The sequence below is a fragment of the Elephantulus edwardii genome, unplaced genomic scaffold (assembly GCF_000299155.1).
Source record: "Elephantulus edwardii isolate Elephantulus edwardi_28Jun2011 unplaced genomic scaffold, EleEdw1.0 scaffold00193, whole genome shotgun sequence".
Taxonomy (NCBI): domain Eukaryota; kingdom Metazoa; phylum Chordata; class Mammalia; order Macroscelidea; family Macroscelididae; genus Elephantulus; species Elephantulus edwardii.
In genome coordinates, this window is record NW_006399943.1 from 5706764 (window position 1) to 5722988 (window position 16225).

At 52.7% G+C, this 16225-nt stretch overlaps 1 protein-coding gene across 2 annotated transcripts in view; it reads left to right on the plus strand.

Moving 5' to 3' along the window:
* MYT1 (myelin transcription factor 1) overlaps positions 1-13667 on the plus strand; it is a 47508-nt gene extending 33841 nt beyond the window's left edge. For both annotated transcript variants that reach the window (XM_006896911.1, XM_006896912.1), the window contains exons 13-22: positions 1930-2084; positions 4075-4137; positions 4247-4315; positions 7826-7888; positions 8556-8639; positions 10969-11190; positions 11905-11996; positions 12483-12586; positions 13199-13342; positions 13527-13667. In XM_006896911.1, the coding sequence (XP_006896973.1) occupies positions 1930-2084; positions 4075-4137; positions 4247-4315; positions 7826-7888; positions 8556-8639; positions 10969-11190; positions 11905-11996; positions 12483-12586; positions 13199-13342; positions 13527-13667 (1137 nt within the window). The remainder of the gene's footprint in view (positions 1-1929; positions 2085-4074; positions 4138-4246; positions 4316-7825; positions 7889-8555; positions 8640-10968; positions 11191-11904; positions 11997-12482; positions 12587-13198; positions 13343-13526) is intronic.
* Positions 13668-16225: the final 2558 nt, after the last annotated feature.

Sequence of the window (16225 nt, forward strand, 5' to 3'; positions counted from 1 at the left end):
CTGCTGCCCAATGAGATTGCACCTCTTGACTGAGGCTCTAGAGACCCTGTCAGTGGTAGCCTGCATCTGAGTGATGTTTCTACTGCCTGCTGCCAGCAGTGGGATGTTACTCCAAGCTTAAGCCCACTTCTTCCGGCACCCATACTGGGGCAAGCTAATCACGACCTCTCCTGTTTTGCACACTTACACTTCTGCCCACCCCAGGCACTACCTTGTCCACATGGCAGAGGACAGGGGCTTCAAAAGGAGACACAAGCGGAAACCTCTGTTCCCATTGTCCTTCACCCTGCTCAGGGCTAATATGTCCTCACTGAGCATCTTGTCCTCTCCCAGGACTGTGATTGTTGTTTGTGGCTGGCTCCTCAGGGATTTTCACCCCACCTTCTGGTGAGAGTCCTCATTCCTGCCCCAGCCCACTCCATCCCAGGCTGGAAGCACTCCATGACCACTCCACACAAGTCCCACTCCTCCCAGCCCTCACTTACCCTAACCTTCCTCAGACTGAGAGTCCCCTGCCCCCACCCCACCCAAGCCCCTTCCCACCCAGTCCACCCTACCCCACTTCAGGTTGGGAGATGACTTCCATCACCCCACCTCACCTCACCCAAGGCTGGAAACACCCCACCGCCCCCAATCTCACTTGACTCCACCTCATTCCACTTTATCTCATCCTACCCACCTCAGGCTGGGAGCTCCCAGACCCCACGCTATCCACTCTATTCTGTGTTGGGAGCCTTCATTCCGCCCATATCTCATTCAACTCTCACCCTACCTCTCCTCACCTCTGTCTGGGAATCACTTGTCCCCACCTAACCCTCAGCTAGGACTCCCCTCCCACCACCCCATCTCACTTCACACTGGTTTGGGAGCTTCTCACACCTACCTCACTCCCTGTTTACCCTAGGTTGAGAACCCCCCCACACACACATCATCCTACTCCATCTCAGGCTGGCCCCCCACGCCCCTACCCCTACTGTCCTTCTCCACTTCGGGCTGGGAGCCACCACCACCACCTCCTTCAGCCCTCCAGCCTTGATCTGAGGATCGTCCAAGCTCTTCCTCTCTTCTTACTCCTCTCCTCCGGGGCCCCACGTACACCGAGTCCTACTGGGTCCGCTTAGAGAGGCTTCTGAATGGAATCCCTTTTCCATCCCGGCTCAGATCTTCTGCTGGCTCAGTCCAGGCTCATTTTCAAAGATCAACTCATCACCTTCCTGGAAGGATTGAAGAGCCTCCTTCCTCCAGGCCCTCAGGTCACTCCACAGACCCTGCCCTGGGCATCCTTTCTCTCTTCTGTGAGACACCCTTGTCCTGAGAGTTCAGCTCCCACATGTACCTTGACAAGGGAGCTTGTCCAGTCCAGGCTATCTTGGGCATACTTTGTCCTGCTGGAGGACAAGCACTGAGTGTGACAGAAGCCACATCGACTCAGCCCATGCTTCAGAGGCATGCCCTGTCCACCCTCAAACAGTCTTGGAGGCACTAAAGCCACACATGGATGAGGAGAGGCTGGGCCAAGAGGACTCCTGAGGCCAACTGGCTCCCTGATGGCTCGCCAACTAACTGGTCTGTGACCGAGCTTGAGGCTGGCATGAGCACACAGTATAGTTGAGTCAGGTGTCAGGTATGCTGGGGCCTGGGCTGATATCACAGGCTCCGAGGGGTCTTTACCAGTGTGTTGTGCACTTCACCCTCTCGGCCTCCACTGACTTTTGCAGCCCAGCTCCCACTTAGGGAGGAAGACGTGGCCGCAGGCTGAAAGCAGTCACCCCTGAGATGTGACCTCTGGCTGAGTGGAGACTCTGCACCCCAGGGTGTCTTGGACCAAGGGAGCTTGACTTTGCCAGGAAGACAGAGGGCCAAGAGATGCCATGTTCTGTGATCTGAGGGCCCCAGTGGTTGAAATTTCTTCTTGCTGGTTTTTTGCAGTCAGAGCCAGCAGCCCATTCTTTTGCTTCTTCTGAAGCAGATGACCAGGAAGTGTCTGAAGAGAGTTTTGAGGAGCGGAAATATCCAGGGGAAGTCACCCTGACCAACTTTAAGTTGAAATTTCTCTCCAAGGATATAAAGAAGGAGCTGCTCACGTGAGTCTCCCTCCTGGGCTGGCCAGGCTCCTTGAGGACCCCTGTACATGGGCCAGTGATCTTCTGAGAGTACCCCTCTTGAAGCCTAAGACAGGCCACTCTCTAGTGGACTCAACTGGGAGGATGATTGCACTAAGTGTGTGTATGTGCATGCACACCCATATGCAAAGGCATGCTGTAGGTGTGAGAGGCTGTACAGGGATGTGTGAGGGTATGCAAGAACATGTTGCATGTGCCAGGCCTGCAGAGGTGTGCTGTGTGTAAAGATGAGCAGATGTGTGAGCATGTGTACCGATAAAACGTGTGTGAGTCCACGTTGTGCATATATGAGAGCGTGCAAGTATGTCATTGGAGAGGGTGAACAAGGGTGGCTCTCCAGACCCAGCATGGCTCAGGTGACTCAAGGGCTGCCCTCATGCTGTGAGCACTTTGCTGCTTTCACTAGCTGTGCTTTATCAGTTAGGTTCTCATGGATTCTGAGATGACCCAGTCCAGAACACCACCTAGGAAGACTTTCCCAGCCAGATGTGGTCCCTTTCTCCCCTTTGGCCTTGGGATCAGCTTTCGTGCACACACATCTTCCTTTGTGGGGTTCCTCTGGCTCTGCCTAGAACCCACAGCTTGATCTGTTACTGTAGCTCCCATCTCAGGCAGCCCCATAACAAGCCACCCCACCTGCTCCAGGGGCTCAGAGGAGGGGTTCTTGGCTGGCATTGCCCATCAGTGCATATATATGTGCACATGCATGCATACATCACACATGCCAGGAAATGCCCATGTGCACCTATACAAAAGCACAAGTACACATGTGCACACAGATCACCAAATGTCCTCAGACAGGTACATGAAGATCACAAATGTGCACACATATGCATGCCCCACATATATTCACAAGTGTAAATTCCACATACATGCGTATACCCCCACATGTTCACAGGACACCCCTCACTTCCCCAACATGTGCACACATGCGCACCACACACATGTTTAAATACACACTCTATACACATGCATATCACACATGTGCATACACATCCTCAAAGATGTATAACATGCATGTCCCCTCCCACATATGCATACACGCACACTCCACATACATGTACATCTCACCACACATATGCGCAGGGTCCATACCCTGCCTCCTCACACATAGACCCCAACATTCCCTCCACACACATGCACCCCCGCCCATATTGCATAGGACCCACATGCACCTCCCCATATGTGCACATAAGTACACCTTTCACATATTCTCTCTCTCTCTTTCTTTCTATCTCTCTATCTCCCCAAGTATGTACACTCACATCCACACATGTGCACAAACTCCATATGTTAGTGCATGCATGCACATTGCCCCACATATGCTTAGACCTCTACACGCATACCCCTCCACATGCACACCCCACATGCTCATGTCCTACATGCCAACAAATCCCTATATGTGCACATTTTTATGCACATCACACACATACACGCACATCTCCAAATAAGTGCACTAACACTCATATGTGTTCAAGCTCCATATTTGTGCTTACACACATGTATCCCCACATATGCACATACTACACACACATGTGCGTACAGGACCCACACATGCATGTCCCCCTTACATGTGTACTTCCTCATGCTACTCACATATGCATGCATACACACATTCCACACACATGTGCATCCTCTCCCAAAGACACATGAGCTCGCCCAATTTCCCCTTCATGTGCACACATGCACAACCTCCTCACATATGCACACATACGTATTTCACACACATGCACATGCTCCATCATGTCCTACTGACACTTCCACCTCATGTTAAATGTGGGTAGCCCCTTGTATTTCCTCCAGATTAGTTGTTTAGGGGAAAATCTTATCAAAAGAAATGACCTGAGTTCTATAAGGAGAGTGGGTGAGCTAGTTGGGTGGGTGGGTGCCAGCCTGGGCAGCCTGGCATAATGTATTGCTTTTGGTTCTGACTATCTCTCTGTTTGTCTAGTTGTCCTACTCCTGGTTGTGATGGCAGTGGCCACATCACGGGAAACTATGCCTCCCATCGCAGGTATGTGTGTTCAGGTCCAGCTGAACCTGGGTGCAGTGCAGTGGGTCTGCTCCTCTCTCTCCTCTGCATCCCCCTGTGCTTACCCCATCTTCCATCTCTTCTCTTTCAGCCTTTCTGGTTGCCCTCTTGCTGACAAGAGCCTCAGAAACCTCATGGCTGCCCACTCTGCTGACCTCAAGTACGTTTGCGCTCCCTGGCCTCCTGTCTTTTGGGTGGCACTCTTGCTGCCCTCTCTATGAGGCTCCAGCCAAAATCAGCCTCTCCAGGCCTCTCTCTGCCCTACTTGGTGGAAAAAGGAGGAGGGGTCCTGGAGGGGCTGAATCTGTTTGGCAGGGGTCCTGCTCTGCATCCCTGCTCTGCCCCCTCTCTATTCCTTGTTCTGCCCCCTGATTTCCAAACCTCTTCTGCTCCCTCTCCTGTCCCCGTTCTCTGTCCCTTTCTCTATCCCTTGTTCTATCTTCCTACTCTGTCCCCTTCTCTGTTCTTTCTCTGTCCCCTGCCTTGGTCTTTTTTCATGCTCTATCTCTTTCTCTGTCCTCTGCTCTCTTCCTCTACTCTGTTCTCCTTTTTGTTTCTGTGCTCCATTTCCTTCTCTATTCCCCATATCTTCCCCCTCTCTGTTCACTCGTCTGTTCTCCTACTTTGTCCCTTATTCTGTCCCCTGTTCTCTTCCCCTGCTGTGCCCCCTTTCTTTCTGTTTCCTGCTCTGTCCTCTGTTCTCTCACCCTGACCTTTCCCCTGCTGTATGCCAGTAGCACTGTCTCCCCTCAGAGGCTGCCAAGGCTCTTGTGCAGCTGTGTGGTACTGAAATCTTCTGACCTTTTAAGAGAAATGGGACTCATTTGGCAGCCCTAATGGCCAAGCTTTACTGAGAAGCCTACTGGGGTCACATGAGAAGCTCACTTCTTTCCTGTTCCTGGATTAGGGACAGCCCTAATTAGGGACAGCATCTGGACTTGTGAGTCAGCTGGGGCTAGTAGCCACAGCCATGACTCGTGCAGAGCGAACCAGGGGAAGGGATGAGTGGCAGAGGAAGCTGCCACCCCTACTTGCTTGCCATTCCACCCACCATCCGTCTTTGCTACTCTGCCTACTCCTGACATCGCTGACATGATCATCCCCACTGTCTCCATACACCTCCCTTTGTCTCTCTCTACTGGCCCATCCATCCCTGCTGCACTATCTGTCCTGTCCATCCCTCCACCCCTTCATTCTTTCCTGATCCCGTCTGTCTCCCTCCATCTCTACCACTTCTGTTGTCATTGCCATGCTGGTCTATTCCTGCACCCCGGCCATCTCTGCCATCCCATATGTCCCTGCTGCCTCTTTCCATCTCTGCTGCTCTGTTTGTCTGTGCTGCTTACAGGCCTTTCCTTCCAGGGCTATCTGTCCTTGATGCCCATGACTGGCCTTTGTTTGGTCCTTCCTGGCCTTATCTGTCCCTGCTGTTTCCAGCTTCTGTCTTGGTGCCTGGTGCTCAGGCCAGCCTCTGCTCACTCTTGCTGAGCTTGAGCTCCAGCGGGCTGTGTTGACCAGAGGTTTCCTAGGTGTCAGTGGGGCTCAAAGTGGGAACTGTCCTTCCTGGGCTACCAAGAGGCCCACCTCTTCCCCTCAGTCCCTCCCTCTTCAGGCTATACCTGTGTGCTGCCCTGCGCCTCAGAGGGAGACATAATCCCAGCCCCATTTCCCTGGCACTCCTCCTCTGTGTGGACAGGAGTGGGTCATTGACCCTGAGAGGAGATGCTGGGCCACTGAGGGCTCTTAGGATGTGAGCCAGTTTGGAAACAGGACAGAAAACTTGGGGATCTGAGTGTCTGGAGCTCAGCACCCACCAGTGGACAGTGGAGACTGGGGTTGTCTCTTCAGGAGGGAGTCTGGTCTGAGGTTCAAACCCACTTCTTCCCTCTGGCCTAGATTCTGGTTCTTGCCTTTCTGGCCTGTCTTAGAACTACATCAATGTCCTGTGGTCAACTTGTCTAGGGGGGCCACTCTGAGAGAGTGGGTGTGGTGGTCTGGCTGAACAGCTTGGTAGCTTACATGGACACAGCCTCGGGAGGGGCTGGCACCTTTTAGGTGACCAAGTTCCTCCTGGCAGCTGGCCATGCCTTCTGTCAAGACAGCATAGGTCGGAGTCATCTGCCGGGGGTTGTGTTGCCACAGGAGACATGGGCCCTCAACACAGACAACATTCATTCTTGGACAGAGCAGTGACACTCTCTCCAATAAAGTGTGTGAGGAGACCCGTAGAACCACAGTAGAGGCTTGCCTCTGGCTGTCCCACAGGACCAGTCCCCTGTCAGAACCCAGACTGTGGAGTCCTGGGCTGTCCTGAGGGTAGCTGGCTGCTGAGACCAAGTCCAGCTCTCCAGGATGACTGAGAGCGGGACCTGAGCTGCTGAAGTCCAGCACCACAGCCCAGTCCACGGAGCCCCTTGAAGCTTTGCCTCCTGTACCATGGGGACTCTAGCCTCCCATGAGGTCCCAACTTCCTGACAGGCAGATATTTAAGGAGTGGGGGGTCTGTGGAGAAAGTGCAGCATTATGTTGAGGAGGTAGAGCAGAGATGCCAAGTCTGTGGTGTGAATGTCACCAGCTGTGATGGTGGGAGCTGGCCTGAGCCCAGCCAGGCTCCAGGCTTTCACACACATAGGAAAGCAATGTGACTGCTGGCTGCTATGGTCTGGCATGGTGTCTTGGGGCAGGATCTGGGCAGCAGCCCCCAAAAGACTATAGACTTGGATTAGATGAATGCTGGCTCCTATGAGACTCAAGACTCAGGGGCCACAAGAGACATGTGGACCTGGCACCCAAGAAGCCTTCCGGGGCTAGGAGCTGCTCTCTCTGTTGTTGCAAGAGCTGCCCACCATAGGTGAGCTGCAGACAGAAGGCCCTGGTAGACACAGTCACAGCCCTGAGTGGGCTCTGAACACCATGGAGCTCTGTGCTTAGTCACTCTCGATAGGGGGCTTCCTCTAGCAGCATTGATGAGTCCCACCACATTCTCAGTCACATCTGTGTGAGGGATGGGTTCAGCCCTGGTTCTCCATCTGGGTAGCGAGGGGCCCACCTTCTGGGCACAGTGACTAGCCTGGTGGCTCTCCTCCCAATGGCAGCCAGAGATGTAACTAGGGCACTGTCTGTCACTGACCTGAGCAGAAAGACATTGTCCTTGGTACAGTTTCAGGTGATGTGACCCATTGTCCATGATGCTGTTGCTAGTTGTCATGGCTGCAGTCACTGGCAGCATGCAGGTGGTCAGCAGTTCATCTGCAAACAGCCAGTGGTCAATAATGGTCATCTACTCACTTGTAGCCACGGCGAGAAGACGCTGGTCCTTGGAGCAGGCCTGCCCTCCTGGGCTCCTGTGCTAGTAGCCTATAGCTCATATGTCTGTGTGGTGCAGATGATTCCAGAACATTCTGGAATCCGACAGCTGGCTCAGCTGGCCCGGTTTCTGTATGGTGGAGATACACTTGATCTCCATGTCAGATTTCCCTGACAGCAAAGTGCTGGGAACAGTGTGCAGACACCATATCATGGGCATGTCCTTGGTGTGGTGTTGACCTGCACAGGCAAGCAGCAGTGGTTCTTGTCTGTGGCAATTGGTACTGGGAGCAGGATGGAGAGTTTCCTCTTGGAATGTGTGGGCCTCTCCACTGAGTGGTCTCAACTGTGTTTCCTCCCACAGGTGTCCCACTCCTGGCTGTGACGGCTCAGGTCACATCACAGGGAACTACGCCTCACACCGGAGGTGAGCCTCTCAGTCAGGCAGGAGTGGGGAGACCCTTCATTATTGGTGGGGGTACCTTCTGGAGTGATCCCTTTGGTCTGATGAAACCTTCCTGAGTGACCCTCTAGGTCAGGAGAGTCTTCCTGATTGATCCCCTAGGTCAGATGGGACCTTCCTAAGTGACAGGTCAGGGAGATCTTTCTTCAGTGATCCTATAATTGAAGGGAGCCCTTCCCCTGAGCCAGGAGGGCCCATGTTTAGTCATTGTGTCATCGTTTAGTCATTTAGTCATCATTCAAGGAGGACCCCTTATGTGATCCTCTCGGTCAGGGAGGCCTTTCCTGAGTGGACCCGTAGGTGAAGAGGCCCTTTTTTTAGTGACACTGTACTCCAGGGGGCCCTTCCTCAGTGGTTCCCTGGCCCGGGGGACCCTTGCCACATGATTCCCTTGGTCCTGAGGCCCTTCCTTAGATGATGTGATGTCCCATTAAAACTCTCATGTTACTGGTGACCAGCTGTGTATCCCCCTTGACTATGAACCTTGGATGTTCTCAGACTCTGGTTAGGTCTCTCTGCAGTGAGGCAGAGAGGAAAGTAAGAGCTGGGGCACCCTCATAGGGGATTCTGGTAGACACTAATGGGACATAGTGGAGGCTGATGGGCTGAGGTGGCCCCTCTTTGTGCACAGCCTATCAGGCTGCCCTCGGGCCAAGAAGAGCGGCATCAAGATCACACCCACCAAGGACGACAAGGAGGACCCCGAGCTGATGAAGTGAGTGCTGCTAGGGGTTGATGGTTTGACTCTGTACAAGCTCCACTGAGGTTTCCTTCTCATCCACACCACTGGTCACCAAGTCACTCGGTGGCTGTGTTAATTTGGATAGCCAGCTGTCTGTAGTCTCCTCACTGACACACCGTGAGTGTGAGTGAGGCAGAAAGTAGCCCCCAGATATCATAGGCACCACAGTCTGAGCAAGCAGGTCACATTCATGCATCTGTGTATCTCGAGACCCCAGGTGTGACTTCTCATGTGGGGCTTGTACAATTGCATGCTTTTCCCCCTGGCAATATCAGAGGTGCAAACACGGGATGGGGATGTATGAGATGGGGTTCTGATCTTGGGCTTGCAGTGCTGAGATTGAGGGAGTTGTCTTGACAATAGGGCAGAGAGGCATCTGGACAATGCAGGGGAAGGATGGCCACCCCACCCAGGGCTGGGAACCCATGGTTCTCTCCTTTGAACAGGTTCAGGTTCTTGGGAGGCAGGACAGTCACCTGCAGACCAGGAGCGGTTGACAGTCTTATTCACCCTGCCAGGGGATGCAATTTAGCTTTGGGATGACAGCGCCAGGTGTGTGCACATCCCCTGCTCACAGCCTTGCTACCTCCTGGAGCAGCTTCAGGGCTCCCAAGGCTGGAGATTATTTGCTTAGGCTTTTATTTTTATGGTGAAGCCACAATAGGTGTTAAATGACAGTGTAAAAGCTGAGGCTGCTGGCATCTCAGACACTTCACTTTCCACAGGTGTAGGGGGTAGGCTTTTCTTCTTGCCTGAGGATATAGGAATCTGCTTGTAATCATACATGTCACTGTGTGGAGGGCACTAGTGTGGATCCTGCGTTGGACTGCTTTTGGAAAGAGTGGAAGTCAGGATCTGCATTTTCCAAATTAACTTGGAAAAATGGTTTTCCTCATTCTAATGTGTTGCCAGCTTTAATAAAAACTCCCAAATAAACAAGTGCAGTGGGACACCTAGATTTCCATGGGGCGACAGGTGAGACCTTGACTCCTGCAGGCAGCTGCACTGTTGCCTGGCCCCCAGCCCTAAACTGCTCCAGTGTTTAGACTGTTGATGAAGGCCTAGTAGATGGATGTGCTTTCTGGTGCAGTGACTTTGGAGTGGCTGGTGGGAAAGCCCCTTTTCATGGTCTTTAGTGTCTGTGCCAGATTGAGACTAAATCACATGGCAGAAGTCCTTTTGCCACAGCGTTTTGACTGGTCTGAGAACCAGCCTGTCTTGGGGAAGGAGCTGAGTAGAGAGAGCACAGCCCTGAGGCTCCATCTTCCCACGTCTGGGCTGCAGTGTAGGTGAGGTGCTCACAGAGAGTGCTGTAAACCCTTTGATGAGGTGAAGGAATAGATCAGCTGCTTGATGATCAGACTGCTCACTCAAGGGCTGTTAGCTTGGGGGCCAGCTTCCTGCCTTGGAACAACATGGACCCCTAAAGGCCTCTTACGGATCTCTGGCCTAGCCCTTTGCAGAGATGAAGGGGAGATGCCTCCAATTTAGATGAATAATTGAAATGTGCTAGGGCCAGGACCACCAGAAATAAGTAGTAAATGAAGGAGACAGGGTGGAGCTGGATAAGATGGGCAGTGTAATGGAAGGTGGAGCAGATGCCATGGGCAGGACCTCAGATGGGGACAGGAGAGCATTGGAGAAATAAGGCAGGAAAGGGGTGACGAGAGGGGGCAGTGGTCTGGGTGGCAGGTGGATCAGGAAAAAAACTAGAGAGAAGCCCTCATCCCTGGACTAGAAGAGATGGGGTCAGGCAGGCAAGTGTAGGTCCCCCCTTGGAAAGAACTGTGAAGATGCCTGGTGGCTACTTTAAGAGGCTCGCAGTGGGGAACCTGTGTTTGTAGGGGACCCGGACTTGGGCTCTCCTAACCCTGACATTTGAAGTGTTCTCTCCACCCATTTCTGCTCCCTGTCCTATGCTGACCCCTCATGGTGACCACACCTTGCTCCACTCTAGCCATCTGCCCTGGAGCCCTTTGGCCTCAGACCTGCCTGGTGCTGTCTGAAATGAGGGACATGCTGAGTGCGGGCAGGAGAAGATCAAGGGTCTTGCCCGGTTCAGGCACTAATGCCTGTGAGACTCAGACTCGGAATCCTGGTGGCCGCTGGGGTGGGTAAGAGGCAAGTGCTGACTAGAGACTGCTGTTGTGCCACGTGGGAGTGTGAGGTGGTGAGAGTTCACAGGCTGATCTCACAGTTGATGCTGTGCTGGACGTTACATGTAAGTTCTCTGCTGGCCTGTGGTCTGAACTCACCTCTGGTCTCCTGTGCCCTGGGCTCACCTCTGACCTCTTGTGCCCAGGTGCCCAGTTTCTGGTTGTGTGGGGCTTGGCCACATCAGTGGCAAGTATGCCTCTCACAGGAGTGCATCTGGCTGCCCACTGGCTGCCCGCAGGCAGAAAGAGGGGTCCCTCAATGGCTCTGCATTTTCCTGGAAGTCACTGAAGAATGAGGGTCCCACCTGCCCCACGCCAGGCTGTGATGGCTCTGGCCATGCCAACGGGAGCTTCCTTACCCACCGAAGGTAAATCTTCTAAGGGGAGGCCACACCTGGCCAAGGCTGAAGGATGGCACTGCAGAAAGGGACAGAGGAGGGTTCTGGCAATGCCAATAGTTTCTTTTCTTTTTTCTTTCTACATATTAATCAATTTTATTGAGACATAATTTATATGCCAGTAGTTTCTTGAGGGGAAGCTTATCTCAGGTTGGAGGAACCCTAGAAGATTGCTATCAGGTTGTGGAATTACATTTTCATCACCTGTGTCTCAAGTGCCAGCCTCTCTTAAACACACCTAAAGTGTGCCCAACTGGTCAGGTGCTCTAAGGTGTGCTCACCCCATGCAGCTTTACACCTGCTCTATCAGACCTGCATCAGGGCCCAGGTACACCACCATCTCTCCACCTATGAGGGTGCTACCTCAACCCTTTAGCCAGCACTCAGTGATCCCTGCCCTGGGCTCTGAGACAGAGCCTGGGCAAGTGCACCACTCTCATGGGTATGCGCTCAGCAGAGGCAGAGGCAGACAAGAAACATGTAAGCAGGGAGATGTGTGGTGATTGTATACCTGTCCTGATCTAAGACCTCAGGCCTGACCTCACCTGGGAACTCAAACGTGGCCTGACCTCCCTCTCACCTAACAGTTGTCTGACCTGTGAATGCAGACTTGACCTTACCTGTGACCTCCTCACACCTTTCCTGACTTGTAACCTCACTCTTGGCCTGACTCTTTGCTTCTAGCTTGTCTGGCTGTCCCAGGGCAACTTTTGCCGGGAAGAAAGGAAAACTCTCAGGGGATGAGATTCTCAGCACTAAATTCAAGACGAGTGATGGTAGGCTGCCTTCTGTTCATTTAGATGTCTGTGTGTGCCTCGGTAACGCAGAGCAGTTCCTATCCCATGTGGTTACTCCGGGAAGGGCTGGGAGCCATGGAGGAAGCAGACACTTGAGCTGAGGTCTCTGAACCTGAGAAGCCTCCTGAGCAGTGTGTCTGCGACTCTGCTTAGGCCCGCGAGCCAAGGGCAGAGGAAGCATCCTTCCAGCCACAGCCTGTAGTAAAGGCAGGCCGGAGGCTGGTCAGGGAAGCAGCCTCTGTAAGCAGGTCTAGTTTATTAGGGAGACGCAGCCCCACCACTAATTACGTGGTTCAGGAGGCCATTGGCAATTGCAGGCATGTGAGTCTCTGAAAGGGGATTCCTCAGCTTTTGAAATGAGGCCCCATGAGCTCTGGAAAGTGATGGACTCTGTGCTACGGGGTGTGTGTGGGGGGCACTGGATTGTCCTTGAGGGGCAGAAGGCAGATGGGAGTCTCTCTGCAGTGCTGGAGAATGACGAAGAGATCAAGCAACTCAACAAGGAGATCCATGACCTCAGCGAGTCCAACTCAGAGATGGAGGCTGCTATGGTTAAGCTGCAGTCGCAGGTGGGATCCTCAGTGCCCAGCTCCCGGGGACCAATAGTATGGCAGGGTCTAGCACAGCCTCTGGTCCTCAGTCTTCTCTCTTGGGAGGTGGGATCAATGTAGGACTTAGCCAGTGGGAGGGCCACACTTGCCCTTACAGCAGTCAACATCACTGTCCTGATTGCCACACTATCAGGTCAGGGGTCCTCTCAGGGCCAGAGGTCCTGTGAGTGATGAGGCCAAGACTGTGACCTCTGGAACCACATCCATAGCTGCCTCTCTGCAAGCTCACCCCTGCTCTGTCCTCAGCTTCCAGCCCAGATAAAGCGAAGATGGACATGATAGAGCAAAGGGAGTGGTCTGCTGGCTGGCCTTCTTGAGCATCATTAGGGCCCCCGCTGATCTGCTTACCAAGGGGAGTTCAGGGCACACTGCACGGGGCTCTTTTGGGGCAAGTCTAGTGTGCCGGTGTCCCCTTTCCTTCACCACCCGGCACCCTTCAGCCACAGGCAGTAGGATCAACAGCATGGGGGAGGTGTCCCTGGTGCTGTGGGTACCCAGCTCCTCCCGAGATACAGGCTGCGAGGTCGATGGGTTCCAGGGCCACCATGCCACAAGGCTGTCTCTCTGCAGATCTCCTCTATGGAGAAGAACCTCAAGAACATTGAGGCAGAGAACAAGCTTATCGAGGAACAGAACGAGGCACTGTTCCTAGAGCTCTCGGGCCTGAGCCAGGCCCTCATCCGAAGTCTTGCCAACATCCGCCTCCCACACATGGTAGGTAGGCAGCCAGGGCTTGGAGGGGCATCCTCCTGGGGTCCTGTCCACTCAGGTGAGGTGGGGGGGGGGTGGCGTGGGTCCTCTGCTCCGACACCACTTGTTGTATGGAAGCACCTGTTTCCTGTGGGACCCTGGCATGCCCTAGGAGGGTAGTTAACCGGTCATGCTCTTTTGGGCCCAGGAGCCAATCTGTGAACAGAACTTCGACGCGTATGTGAGCACCCTCACCAGTATGTACACCGACCAGGACTGCTATCAGAATCCAGAGAACAAAGCCCTCTTGGAGACCATCAAACAGGCGGTGAGAGGCATCCAGGTCTAGTGTGGAGGCCTGCAGCTAGCCTGCCTAGCCCTGCCCACCTCAGGGGCCTCCTGGGAGACTCAGCCTGGTAGCGGTGGGGTGCAAGCCTGCCTAGGGAACTCTTTGGGCTTGTTCGAAGGGGTGCCTACAGGTCAGTTCTCCCCAAGACTCTAAGCATAGAGGCCCAGGGCCACGGAAGTGTTACAAAGTGATTTATTTTTGTTTTCTGAAGTGGAAAGCTCAATGGAATAGGATCTCAGGGAAGCATTCCTTGTCTGTAGTGGCTGGGAGGGTGCCTGGGGCCTGGGGCATGCTGCTGAAGGCCTGCTCGTGCCAGTGTGTTTTCACAGTTTTGTTTGATTCAGTTTTGTGTTAAGGGTAGAGGAAGCCTATGCCAGGGGGGAATTGGGAATGGCCTCCCAGAGAAACTCTGCCTGCCACCCTCAGCTCGGAGAGCTCGGACTGAGTGCCCTGTGAGGAACAGCAGCAGCAGCAGCACCAGGGTCAAGTGTTGCCGACCTTGGGCTACAGTGACCATCCAGGGTGACGTCTTGATGGGGGACCATAAAGATTTCCCTTTCTTCTAGAGCCGCTTAAGATGGAAAAAAGGGGCAAATTTTAATTATATGTGTTAAGAACATGAGGTTCCTGCATGTAAATAGAGCCCAAATCAATGGTAACTGAAATTCTGAGTTAGTCTTCAAACGTAGAGAAATTGCACTTCTTGGAAGAAATAAGTAGTTAGTTTAATAATTCTGTAAATTGTTTAATTTTGTCAAGATGTAAGTATATTCCCCTCCTGTGTTAATGTTCACTATTTATTTCACATTTTAATTTATTACTGTTATATTATTTTAACCAGACCTTACCCTAGGGCACCGTGGGCAGGAAACCAATGGAATCAGAGCAGAGAAGACCTTGAGAGCTCTGCACCAGGCCACAGACATTTAGTCATAATTTTGATGCAACCAAGTTATTTTTATATATTTTGTTATTTATTCTTTTAATAATGGGATTTTTAAAGAAGTATTTTGTAACTGAGGAAATTTGCTAATTTGGGACTTTCCCCCCTTGGCCCAATGCAGAGAGAGACTTTTTGGTTTTCATTTCTTTTTGGGTTCCTTTTGACTCCAACTGATGGCAGGATGGGGCTCTGCCTCCCTTGTGTGTTTACACGTGGCACAGTGGAGTGTGTGCTGGCGTGTCCTCGTGTGTCCTGTGACAGCTGCGTGGTGTTTCTGTGAAGGAATACTGTCACCTGCAGTACCGGTAGCCTCCTTTTGAGGGCAGGCTACCCACCTGCTCTCTGACAGCTCCCAAACTGTGACCTCCGTCCTCAGGAAATGTGTTAAACCCATAGCACTTCATGATGTATTTGCAGGGTGATTTCCTAATAAAAGTCCACTTCCGATTGTGCCCTTGGTGCTGTGTGTCTGTTGCGGAGAGGTGTCTTGTTCACAGACAGATGGCTGGAGTACGGGTAGGGTGGGCAGGGTTCTTGTCTGTTATTTTGCCCAACAGCTCCTTTCCTCTCCGTTTCTAGCCCTAGCCCCACCACGTGCTATGCAGATCACAGTCCTTCCCATGGATTTACCTGGAATTAAGGAGCAAAGCCTTTCTGCTGGAGTTTTACCAGGGGAACCAGGGGAGCATGGACCTGGAGCATGGTCCTCTTTCCTGATTGTCAGGAGGAGTGAGTGTGGGGCAGAGTGACGCACAGCGACAACAGAACCAGAACTTGGGGGTGTGTGAAACTCTTCTGACTCCCCCTGAGCTCTTGGTCCAACTGTGCCTGAGCGTGCTTGTCCTTGGATGTGTCATATGCAGCACTGGGTCCCCGTTTGTGCTCAAGCTGGTCTGAGTGGACGAGGCTGTGTAATAGCACCTGGTCATTGTCACATCTTGGGTCAGGTTGAGCTCTGACCCCACTGTTCTTGCTGCTGGCCCCAGTGGGATGCAATTACATCTGGCCAGGAGAACTACATTGTTAGACACGCTTCTGCCCAAGGGCCTGGGCAATGGTAGTAGGTGTCTGGAACATCTGGGGGAGAGCATTTTGGCTGCCTAAGGCACCAAGGGTGGGGGCAAGACCTACCTTTCCCCCTGGACAGCAAAGAACAGCCAGAGAAGATGATACAACAGAGAGAAGATGACACAGAGCTGTGGGCCAGATTCCCTGCAGAAGAACAGAGCTAGCTTTGGGAGCTGAGCATGGGGTCAAAGGCACATGGGAAAACATTGAGCGACAACCTTGATCCAGAGGTGAGTCTCTAACTCTAGTCAAGAGCATCCCTGCTAAAACAGCAAAGTGGACTTTCTCCTACAGTTCAGGCTGCTGTTTGTTAAGACTTTTAAAGAAGCCAGAACATTTTTAACTTGCAAAAGTGAAAGCAGCCCAGGGATCCTTGAGCAGTGTGGGGTGGAAGTGGTCCAAGATGTGGATGTTGTAATTCAGAGCTGATCCTCTAACAACATGGTCTGGAACTGTGAAGACTCAAGTGTTGTTAGCCTCTGCCTAAAACGTTGAGCGACCCTGATCATCCCCTACTGAGCAGTATGATTAACAATATCTCAGCTCA